The sequence below is a fragment of the Rhinolophus hipposideros genome, assembly GCF_964194185.1.
Source record: "Rhinolophus hipposideros genome assembly, chromosome: 5".
In the NCBI taxonomy this organism is placed as follows: domain Eukaryota; kingdom Metazoa; phylum Chordata; class Mammalia; order Chiroptera; family Rhinolophidae; genus Rhinolophus; species Rhinolophus hipposideros.
In genome coordinates this window covers 44,455,886-44,468,715 of record NC_138051.1, presented here as the reverse complement: position 1 = coordinate 44,468,715, position 12,830 = coordinate 44,455,886, and the positions used below count along the sequence as shown (strand labels likewise).

General features: G+C 35.2%; 2 protein-coding genes across 3 annotated transcripts in view; one reads left to right on the top strand and one right to left on the bottom strand.

The window, feature by feature from the left end:
* The window catches only part of GALK2 (galactokinase 2), a 125,465-nt gene that overhangs the window by 107,402 nt on the left and 5,233 nt on the right, over positions 1-12,830 (bottom strand). The window contains exon 1 of one of the 2 annotated variants that reach the window (XM_081049961.1): positions 8,701-8,921. The exons of the other annotated variant lie outside the window; for it this stretch is intronic. Within the exon in view, the coding sequence (XP_080906087.1) occupies positions 8,701-8,753 (53 nt within the window). The 5' untranslated portion in view covers positions 8,754-8,921. Of the gene's footprint in view, positions 1-8,700; positions 8,922-12,830 lie in introns of those variants that run through there. 2 annotated transcript variants of the gene reach the window in all.
* LOC308497633 (cytochrome c oxidase subunit 7C, mitochondrial-like) lies at positions 11,791-11,982 on the top strand (the record flags this gene model as incomplete). The annotated part of the gene is made up of 1 exon (XM_081048510.1): positions 11,791-11,982. One exon carries the CDS (start codon positions 11,791-11,793, stop codon positions 11,980-11,982), a length of 192 nt encoding a protein of 63 aa, XP_080904636.1.

The window sequence follows — 12,830 nt, the reverse complement described above, 5'->3', positions numbered from 1 at the left end:
AATAAAAATCGATGAGTCTATACTGACATAAATAAATGGAAGAAAAGGAAAAACTCTTCCTTGCACTAGAATGCGAAATAATAAATACAAAAAATCTAAAAAAAAAAATCACCATTTGGTGACCATCATAGTAATAACTGATTCAGGCAAAGATCATCACTGAATGCTAAAACCAGTAAATGAAAGTTTAATATGAAACAGAATATTAACATATTCTTTAAGTATTTCACCAAAAGATACTCACTTATTACAGAAGAGATAAGAGTAACTTTACAGTGGAAAAACCAGGCAGGTGTCTCCTTAATCAAGTAATCCAAGTTAACAGACATCATGTGCCTCCAGATATGATGTACTGAGAAAACAAAACTACTTTCTTGTAGTTTTCCTACCCATAATAAAGCGAGTCTAATCATGAAGAAATATCAAATAAACTCAATCATGAAGAAATATTAGATAAACTCTGTTAAAGGAGTAATTTTCTAAAATAGAATAATGAGTCTCATATAGATATAAAATAAACATGTGTGAAAGATTTGATTTATCTCATTAATTAATGACAAAACCAGTAATATAACCAGTTGGAAGGAGAATCCAAAGTACCACTCACATACAGTCAAATAAGGAATGCTGAAATGAATTTACAAATAGACACCAAAACTGGCAAAACTGGTAAGGAGCAAAAATCTACTGTATTCCACCAGACACAATTTGTAATTTCCATGGACAAGAAGCATTGGCATTGCTATTAGTTTTCTATGACATATTGAGCTATAAAAGAGCTTGAATATAATGAAAGGCTCAGAGTCACACAGAAATCAGATGACCTGGAAGATAAGCATGCCAGGCAACTCCTGGTTCTCCTTGGAGATACCCACTAATCTCTTGGTCCATGTCAAAGTTTTTCACAATTTCTTCCTGCAACTCAAATTGAGGGATATTCTATAAAATAACTGGTCATGAAGTACAAGGCTAGGAACTGTCTCTCTCTCTCTCTCTCCCCTCCACCCACACCCACACACACACATACAAACACACACAAGATTAAGAAAAAACAACTAAATGCAACATGTGTCCTAGATTGAATCCTGACCAAATATATATATATATACATATATATGTATATTTGCTGTAAAACATTAGTGACATAATTTGTGGTACTTGAGGTCTGTCAATTAAATAATGTATCAATGTAAATTTCCTGATTTTCATCATTATATACTGATTATGTTAGAAAATGTCCTTGTTTCTGGGACACACAGTTCCATATTTAAAGAGGCATCATGTCTTCAACTTAATCTCAAATTGTACAGGAAAACGTATATAACAGAGAAAATGGGAGAGGGGAGAAAAGAGAGAGGAGGAGGGAGGGAGAGGGGAGAGGGAGAGAGAGAACAACAAATAAGAAAAAATGTTATTAGGTTGGTGCAAAGGTAATTGTGGTTTAAAAGGTTAAAAATAATTGCAAAAACCACAATTACTTTTGCACCAACCTATAACATTTGGGGAATCTGGGAGAAGAGTATACAGTAATTTTTTTTTACTATAATTGACTTCTGTATGTCTGAAATTATTTCAAAATAAAGTTTTTAAAAATTAGTCATGCTTTACTAAGTACTCTACTTAGAAAGAAGATTAATAATAGTCCTTGGCCTCTAGGAGGAATACAAAAGTCTGGCAGAAGAGAAAGACAGGTAAGCTAGAAAGTACAATACAGAGTGACAATCGAGTGATAAGGTAGACAAATCCAGTCCTTTGGGAGAACAGAGAAAAGCTATTTAGCCCCTACTGTGGGAAGAATAAGTTAGGGAAGTCTTCCCAAACAGGCAACACTTAAATGAATTGTAAAGGATAATGTTAGACAAGTGGGGTGGGGTGATGCATTCTAGGCAAATGGAATGAAAAGCCCCAGCATGCTGCATTCAGAGAATTACAATTAGGGTTTTAAATACATCAACAGAGAAAAGCAGGAGAGGAGGCTGGTAAGAGTCAAGCCCAGATGATAAAGGCCCTCAAAGTTGAAGAATCTGGCTTTTAACACACAGGCAATGGATGTGAACAGATGTTTAAAAACAGAGTGATATTGTCAAATTCGCACTTGAAAAAGCTCACGGGGAAGTGTCTGAAAGATGGGTCATAGGAAGGCAAGGGAGAAACAAAGAAATTGAATAAGAGGCTATAGCAATAAACCTGCAGAGAAATGCTGAGGTACAACAAGGTGGAGATGGACAAGGGTGAAAACTAAATTGGTATTAAGTCAGGTCCATAGGAACCGGTAACCAATTAGATGTGGGAAAGAGCAAAAAGTTTTCTGCCGTAACATAACTCCACTAGCCTCAACAGGGGCTAATGTTATTTCTACCTGTGATAATTACAGACAAAATTCAAGTTCTGCTGAACGTGAATTATTATTAATTTGCTTTTATAAACACTGCAAACACAAACAAGATGAAGTACTAACAGTAGTGTTAGAATAAGTCTCCTAAAATGTGTTTTACTAAAATGATTTTGAGTTATTAAATTTTGCATTATTTCCCCAGACTGCCTCAGGAAGGCAGCCTGTTCATGCCTTACTGTAACTGCTCCTTTACCAAGCGATTTACCACACAACACTCCTGCCTTTGAAATTCAAATGCACAGGGGCTATCAAAGGAAACAAGGAAAATGCTTTTCACTAAGAATAGAAAGAACTCATGTGTACGGTGTTTTTCTAAACTTCATACCTAATCCTCTAATAACGAAGCAATATGGCCATAATTGGGGGAGTTGCTGTACTTTTACCACTTTGGGTTCGTCACCGGCCACACACCATCTCTTAAAATGTAGCCACTTAAAGTACGCTCCCAAAAAGAGTACAATGAGAATTTTCAATACGAAAATAAGAACACCTACAGAGATCATGTTGTTAAAGGCAGAATTGGCAAAAATATCACCACACAAATTGCTAAATCTGATGTTCTGAATGCTTTTGATTTTTTGTTTGTTTTTTAACAGCAGTTTTAGTAACAGAACTTGAGAAAGAAAATTATGATTCTAGTGAATGAAATGGTTTTTACTATAAGGACTGATTCTCGGAGGACCCTAGGGTGACCAAATAGCTAACTGCAGAGAAGAAATTAAAATTTCAGGACACAAGACATGTATCCTTAGTTTGCCCTTTTGACCTTAGACAAGTCTCCTATCCTGTCTGTGCTTCCGTTTCCTCATCAACATCAGGATACCCAGCCATGGCATTACAGAAAATATGAATGTTTAATACTAATTTAAGAATAATTGGTTGTGAATATGTATTTTTATGGTGAAGAGGATCAAAATAGGCCACTCCAAAATATGCCATTTGGCATGAGGATTATTGTGAGCTGAAAGCAATTAAGAAACAGCAGACACAGGAGGAGCTCTCTATTCTCCCTCTATCCATATAAAAGCAGGACATAAACTTCCTTTTGTGAAGTTGTCTCCCCTCTCCCATTCCAAGAGATGACTCTTACCATTGAAGACCTCACTGACTTGAATTGAGTCTGCATAAACAAACCTTACTAAAATAACCCTATCTTCTATTAGTTTCCCCCATATAGTCACCTTCCCACAACTTAACCATCCTAGAAACCCAAACCCCTCCCCTTGTCTAGTCACTTCTCACAATTTATTATCCTTTGTTAAAATGGTATTTAAGATCCCAGACCTAACCACTTCTTTGAGTTTTCACTTCTTTTCCGTGAAGCCCCCATATGCCTGTGAAATAAACCTTTTCTCCTGTTATTCTATCTTTTGTCAGTTCAATTCACAGGCCCCAGCTACTAAACCTAAGAGGGTAGAGGAAAAGTTTTTCCTCCTTTACAATGGTTAATTTATATGAGTTGTTCCATCCCTCACTTTCCTCAGCTACAAATTGAGGATAACAATAGAAGGCACTGCAAAGGTTTGTTTTGAAGATTTTATAAGCATGCAATAATTATTAGTTATTCTTATAACAGTTACATTTGAGAATTTAATATACGTTAAAAATGGCATTTCAAAGTATGGATAATTGCTATAGGGGGAGGAGGGAGAATTTTAATCCCTACTTTGCTCTTTCCATCACAATAAATTCCTCTTAGATCAGAAATTCAAATGTAAAACATGAAACAAAAATTACCTTAGAGATCTTGGAAAATAAAATCACGATGGTGAAAATAAAAATAGTAGATGGGCTGAATAATAGAATGAAGAGTTGAAGAACAAACTAGTGAGCAAGAAGATAAAGCTGAGGGAAAGTAGAAATTAAAGCCAAAATTACAATTATTTAGAAAGTAACAAAAACAAAGGATTTTTATACCAAAACTTATGAGCTACAACTATAATCATACTCAGAGAAAATTTTCTAGCCTTCAATGAATATAAGAAAACAAGAAATAATAAAAATTAATTAATTATGCATATATCATGAGAAGCTAGCAAAAAAATAATAAATAAAGAAATTAGAATAAACGAATTAAAAGATAAAAGGAGAATTTAATGAACTAGGGGAAAAATAACAGACCTGGTCAAAAAAATTATAAACAGTTTCTTTGATTAAAAACAATAATATAGAAAAAACTTTGATGAGTCTCATCATATAAAATCAGCATTAGAACTAAGAGATAACTACTTCAAAAGAGATTTTTAAAAAGTTTTTAATCTACACAAAAGAAGTGATTTTTTTTAGGAAAACACCAAATTTCTAAAAATTGACAGAAGATAAATAGAAAAACAGAAAAAAAACAAAATATAGTCAGAAATAACCCCCTTAATAAGGCCAAGAAAATGCTGTGTTAGTTCACTCAAGACCTTGAAGAAAGATGATCCTCTGCTTTTATAAACCATTCTAACACTAAAAGCTGTAGAAAGCACTCGCATCTCATTTTGGGAGGCCAGTATAACCCAGATGCTAAAACTTAAGAAAAGCTCCGAAAAGCAACTAAAGGTTACTCTCACTTGAGAAGATAGAAAATCTCTAAATAAAATACTGCTAAATTTAATCCAGCATACATTATTTTATAATATATGTGACCAACAAAGTTTATTCCAGGAATATAAAAATACTACCAGAAAATTTGTTGGTTAAATCCACTATTCCAACAGAATAAATGATCCTCTCAAGGTATGAAAAAAAATTATAAAATGTACTGGCCATTCCTGATTTGTTTTTTAAATGTTAAATTAAAAACAAACAAAAAGAAAGCTCTTGACGTGCTAGAAAAGAAGGAAATGCCCTTACTTTAATAAAGGCTATATACCAGAAACAGCAAACATCATATTTGATAAAATGTTAGAAACATTCTCATTAAAAATCAGAATCAAGACAAGGGTACTATCATTAAACACTATACTATACTGCATAAAATACAAAATGTCTACACAACAAAAGAAGACATCATAAAGTTAAAGGACAAGTGCTAGACTGGGAACAATAGTATATAATATATATAAAACAGCAAATGGTTTATATCCAAAAGTCTATACATTCATACCAAAAAAATTTATATATATATATACGTATATATGTATATGTACATATATACACATATATATGCCTATATATACATATATGTATGTGTATATACGTATATACGTATATATATTCATATATTAATATATTCATATGTATATATATTCATATATATAAATGGAGCTCCTGAAAACTAAAAAGACATAGACAATCTAATAACATCATTTTTTCAGGGCCATTTGGCAGAAACTATCAAAATTTCAAATGTTGATTATCTTTGGTCCTGATTCCATTTCCATGAATGAGTTTAAAGACACATTCACAAAAATGCTCAAAGATAGATGTACAAAAATGTTTACTATACCATTGTTCGTAAGAGTGAAAAAACAGAAACTTAAATGTATACTCTTAACAGTTGAATGGTTAAATAAAGGATGGTATTCATACTATGAAACACTCTCAACCCTTAAAAACAGTGAAGTAAATCTGAATGGAGTGATATGCCAAAATTTCTAAGAAATATTGGTAAGTGAAAAAAAGTGGCAGAAAAACAAAATATGATTCTATTTACATGAATATAATACTATTTTATGAAAACAATGGTATCAATGATATTATAAGGATACAATGATACTATAAAGATAAAATGATATTACAAGGATACAAACCAAATGGATAACTTCTGAGAAGGGAATAATTGGCAGCACAGGATAAGAATCAGAGATTACAGTGAGGAAAGGAACTGTAGGGTTTCCAGGCTTTACTGAATATACTTCTATAATAATCCAAATCTTTCCTATTAAGAATACTTTCATATGGTGATGGAAGGAGAACTGACTCTGGGTGGTGAACACACAATGGGATTTATAGACGATGTAATACAGAATTGTACACCTGAAATCTATGTAAATTTACTAACAATTGTCACCCCAATAAAATTAATTAAAAAAAAAAAAAAAAGAATACTTTCATATAGCACCATTATTCATGATAGCCAAAAAGTGGAAGCAACCCAAATGTCCATCAATTGGTGAATGGATAAATAAAATATAGTATATCCACACCATGGAATATTATTTAACCATAAAAAGGAATGACATACTGATAACATGTTACAACATGAAAATTTTTATATTAAGTGGAAGAAGACAATCACAAAAACTATATATCATATGATAAACTGAAAGTACATTAGTGATTGATAAGAACTGGGGTGGGAAAGGAGGTGATAGCTTACGGGATACAGGGTTCTTTTAGGGGTGATGAAAATGTTCTAACTTAAGATTACGGTAATAGTTGCACAATCCTGTGAATATGTTAAAAACCATTTCATTGTAAAAGTTAAACAGGTGAATTATTTCGTATATGAATTATATATGTCAATAAAACTGTTACAAAAAATAATAATCCAACAATTTAAAACTTAAGTCCAAAGAGAAGGAAAAGAGAAAAGACCACGGCTAAGAAAGCGAGAACAATGGAATGTGATGTACAGGGAGCACGCAAGGTTGGGATAAAGCAAAAAAAATATTAGAGCTTCTATTTGATGTTTATATAAAAAGAATAAAAAGAGAAATCAAATTTACTAAAATGTATAATGTGGTTGATTAATGTCTTTACTCAGAGGATCATGTGTCCTGTGAAGCTGAAGAGGCATCCTCAAGGAAGAACAGGAATTTCACAAGAAGACAGTCTGACCTTAGTGTTCTCATGCATTTTATTTTTCCTTTCAGCATACTGCAATAGATGACCAGCTAGCTGGATTTATAGCTACACTGTCTAGATTTGATTGAACTCACCCCTGCTAAAACGAGTAAGTGTCTGAAACATTACTTGAAGATAGTAATCATATTACATGCACAAGTAAAAAGCAAGAAAATGGCAGGACGCAAACTTATTTGACTATTCTGATCTCGTCTGTGGCTAGCACAGAACAATAAATATTTGTTAGATGAATGAATACTGTAAAAGTCATAAAAAGGCAAGAAACTCTAAGGAAATTTTGGAAACTTTTAGTACATGTTACCACCATTCCCCTCCCCCGCAGGGTCAGTATAGAAAAATTGAGCATTATGATTAAAATCATATAAAATGGAAACAGAAGAAATGTATACACAGATATGATTTATGTAAAAGACTAAACTACAAGGTGCTGGATTATTTTCATGTAACAAATTCCTCATGAATCTTATTTGAAGCATGTCTTTAATAAAGTATACTAATTCGCTCAAATATATTAGGACAACAGTACTGTGCAAGGACCTCCAGAGAATATATTAACATCCAGAGACAAGTGGACTCACAGGTAATCTAAAAGCAGCACTGGTCTCCATAATCAAAAATTGTGTTTCTTTCTGGTAACTAAAGACCCACTGTTTGCCAGCTTAAGGGTGAAAAAAACATTTGCAAGTTTCAACAAGTTATACTGTCAACTGTCACATGACAATCACACCAGGAAGTAAGGAGAGCTTGAGGACTTAACTGTTAGAGAAAAAAGTTAACAGGGGGAAAAAAGTAAAAATTAGAAAACAGCAAAGGGGGAGAGAAGTCAACATTAGGAAAACTGTAGGGCTAAAACTGTAACAGGTTAGAGACTTCATTCTATTAGATTTCAGTCCTATGTCAGAATGAAGTATTTCTACAAAGTATCTGCAGATGTCCTCAAATGAAAAGAGGTATCATTAAGCTTTTAGTTATTCTGTAGGGAGGTACTGGCAGCAGATGAATTTCCAAAGTGACAATTCATAGATTCTATGACTTGTTTAAAAGGACGCAAAGACCAAGGGGTTTTTTGTTTTGTTTTGGATTTGGTTTTTTGTTTGTGTTGCGTGTTTGATTCTTTTCAACGGACTATTTTAGAATTTTCAACGGACTATTTTAGAAAGGGGACCTTAAAAAGCACTATCAGCTAGCTGGCAGGCAAGACAGAGAAGGGGTTCAAACTTAATTTGGGTATTTCTGTTAAAGCCCTGCAGAAGAGTGTATCACCCTCAACAAGCAAGGGAAAAGAAGGATGTAAATGGATGAAGCAAAACACACATTCCTGGTAGGAGCCAAGGTGAAAGTGCAGCGTGGTCTTCCTTGCAAGCCCAGCAATGCTGCCTTATAAAATCCCTAGTATTCGGTCAGCTCCCGGAGGCAAAAGGAGCGCCCCAGGGAAGAGCCAAAAGCCCTGGACACCGTCAGCACCTAGCCGACGCAGGCGATCCCAAACCGCGGAATCTCCTCTTCCCCACCTGGGATGTTCTGCCACCTGGACTCGACATGTGGCAGGGCCTTCCGTGGCCATATTTCGCGAGATGCTTCTTCCTTCTGCAGTTTTCAACTGGCGAGGCAAAGCTCCCGAGGATCAGGAGTCATCCGCCGCAGGAGCCCTTTCTTCCGGGCCACACCGGCCCTCCCCTGCGGAAATCCTGCCGCTTAGCTGAGGTGGCTGCTTCCAGGCCGCCCCGCCTCTGGCTCCTCCTCGCTGGGCTCGGCGTTCAGTGCCCTCCCAGCAGCTGTCAGGTACGGACCCAGGACTCGCTGAAGCCCCAGCGCCCAGCGCGAGCTAAACTAAGCTTTTCTTTCTGCGCCCTGGGGATAAGTCCGAGTAGAGTATTATATGCTGGCGCCTCGGGTTGCTTTTCTATTTTTTTAAGTTAGGGTGTGTTTTTTTCTTTAATAACCAGCAACTACTCCCCCCAAAACACTAAAATGTTTGGTTATTGCCTCTTATATAGATTATTTCAAAATCAGGCCGTATAAAACTGATGCAGTACTTGATTTAAACATTTTGCATTTATTCCAGAATAGAGGCATTGGTGGGCCTTTCTAGAATACAAGTAATGGTGAAAAGAAGGAAATACGTCTTTAAAACTGCAAGAGCTCTTAGCACCCAGTTCCACCCCCTCTTTTCTCAGTTACCTAGAGAAATCTCAGATGCCCTAATATCAAGAAACACCATCCTCACCCCATCACTCTACCATTTTACTGTTTTCCTTCCTTCACAGTTCTCACAAGTTCTGCACGTTTATTTTCTTATCTATTTATTGTCTGTCTCACCACTTCCATCACTACCACCACTACAAGATAAGCAACTTGAGGGTAGGAACTGTGTATCCCCAGCACCCAGATTAGTAGCTGGCAGGTTGGTTTTTAATCAATATGTAAGATGAACTGAATGAACAACTGAAAAGGTGAAGTGACTTGCCTAAGGTCACACTGCTAACTGGTAGCAAAACTTGAATTAAATTCCAAGTCTGAGGAGAGAGAGAAAATGTGAGAAGATATTTTAAATCGGATTGTGGCTGAATTATTGGTTCTAACTGGGACATCACAGATTTGGACTGAGTCTACCTGGAAACTAGATTAAGGGTATTTTTGCTTTATTTATGGTTACAGTTGCTGCTGCTTTCTACTATTGTAAGGTAGACGAGGCACTTGAGAAAGAAAATGAAATCACTCACAGAAAATAAAGTTATGTTTTCCTATTTGACTATCATATTCACACATATCTCCTCTTCTCTAGCTGCTCAGATCTTGGGAGGTTACCTGGCATCAGACAGGAGAGATGAATTGGCAGCAGAATATATGGAAGATATATCAAACACCCCACAATAAATTAGCATATATATTGAGTCCCTACTATATGTGCAGCTCTGCTCAAGCTTGCTCTTTCTTATTTAAGTCTCTTCTAATATTTAAACAGTTGACATCGCACGCTTGGCTGATAGAAACCACAAAGGCTGAGCATGCATCTGAACTAGAGGCTTCCCAAGGTTATCGGAAAGCTCAAAGCTCTGAACAGAAATCAAACACTGGTCCAAAAAGATGAAAAACAGAGGTTCTCCTTCCTCTCCCTTCCATTACTGGAATTGTACATGTTTATCTCCTTTCCATACTGATCTCGCCTATGATTGCTTAAATGTTTGAAAATAAAAAATAAATTCCCAGTCTATTAACTCTCTAGTGCACGTTTACCTCAGAATTCTGAGACTAAATCCAAGCAAAGCCAGTTAGCAATACACCTATCCCAAGGTTTCCAAGTTGAGGAAATTTGGGCCACCATGACCAACACACTAGGAACAGGACCATAACCAGGAGATTCAATAAATTGCCACTCCAGAATTTGTATATAAGTACATTAAGGAAGGGGAAATGGGAGATGAAGGCTAATGTGTGGATTGCTAATATCAAAGTGCAGCTAAAGGGTGCAGCTAAAGGTTGCAGCTGCACTGTAAATGTAACTTGTCACTGTAAATGTAACACCATGGAAACAAAGTTATTCCAGTCTCAGGACTACTTTCTATTATTTCAGTCCCTCCTTATCACTTACAAATGAGGTGATTTTATCTTTTTTTTGGAACCCCAATAAATCCCAATATGATGTTTATCGTGGTTCACTCTTGAGTAAGGGGACGCATCATTACCACTTCTATAAATAGGTTTGAATGGAGAAAGAACCTAACGAGAAAAAAAATTGTAGGAACGTTATTCGAAATATCAGTAAATATGGAAAAATAAGGACTTTTTATTCAGCTATGTTTCTAATATATCCTTTTATGATCATTGAAAAATAATTAAATTTTGAAGTTTTGCAAATATTGTTTTTTCAATAGTCCCAAACAAACTCATTTTATACAGTATTTTTAAATAAACACAATGACTATATAGAAACTCTGTTTCATAAAAGAATATTTCCTATTGAATGTGCATTTGATGACCAAATATTAACTTCCTAAATGAAACCTGATGGCAAAGTATTAGTTTGGATCTTGGATACATTCCTATTGCAGTCTCAATAACACTGATAGATTGAAAAGCACCCTGGTAAGCAATAAGTAAAACTCCGTTTTGAAATGATTGGCCCAAAGTGGAAAGAATGACAAAATAATGGAGCTGGAATTAAAGCCCAGTTCTCTAGACTCCTAGCCCATCCTTTTTCTGAATGTGTGTGACCTTTGATGAGACCCCAGTGAAGTGTGCTTAAAAAAATTTATTGAAATAATTAGTAACTTTTGTCCCAAAATTAAAATGTATACATTATGATTTTTGTAAAACATTGTTCTTAAAATAAGTTGTTCTTGGGGGTGGCCGGTTAGGTCAGTTGGTTAGAGCACAATGCTCATAACACCAGGGTTGCCAATTCAATCCTTGTATCCAGTGTGACCAGTGTGAGCTGCACCCTCCACAACTAGATTGAAACAACTACTTGACTTGGAGCTGATGGGTCCTGGAAAAACACTTAAAAAATAAATATAGGAGGAACTAGGTCATGAGAAAAGCAGGAACCGCCATTTCCTCCGTTCGGTCTCTGCGCCTTTTGCAGGCCTCCCAACAGCGCTATGTTGGGACAGAGCATCCGGAGGTTCACAACCTCTGTGGTCCATAGAAGCCACTATGAGGAGGGCCCAGGAAAGAACTTGCCATTTTCAGTGGAAAACAAGTGGCAGTTGCTAGTTATGATGACTCTGTACTTTGGATCTGGATTTGCCGCACCTTTCTTTATAGTAAGACACCAGCTGCTTAAAAAATAAGGATGTTTTACTTAATCCATGAAACAGATGTGAAGAGGAGCATTTTAAGAGGTGCAGTCACTTTAAAAAATGGATCAAACTGTTGAACTCAACATACTAGAAATGTTTGTAAATAAACTTATGGCATGAAAATAAATAAATAAATAAATAAATAAATAAAAGTTTAAAAAAAATAACGGTTCTCAAACTACTAAATAACCCCAAATAGAAACCAAAAAACAAAACTTACATTACTTTCTTATACTATCTTCCCTATGCCAGGCCTCTTGCTAAGTAAGCACTTTATATTATCATCCCTTTAAATCTTCCCAACAATCTTAAGAAATTGAAAAGTATTGTTCCATTGTCAATTTTAAGATATTGCTTTGGTCCTTATTGGTCCTTGTGTGCAACGTCAGAGGGATAGTGGATGGGGGGAGGGGAGTTGTCACTGTGTGAGGATAAAATGATAAATGTCTAACTATTACATTGCTTTGTACACCGGAAACCAATAAAAAAAAAAACATACACACACAAAAAAACTTAAGTCTCTAAGACCATAGATCATTTATCTGAAATAACGTTATTTCTGAGGTTTAGTCTGTACAATTTCTGAAAAATATTTCCTGTCTTGACTTATAATAGAAAAAAAAGTATTGTTCACAATTGGGAGAATCTACTTCAGCAATCTATTTTGAGTATTTTCCCATTATGGTAAAATATTATACTTCTTTAATGTCTTGTTTATGATGTTCCTTATTCATCTGCATATAGAATACATATATATATACATATATATATATATACACACACACATATATATGACACGTAATCATTTAAGGAAGGGCAAAAGATAAACTCATGACGCA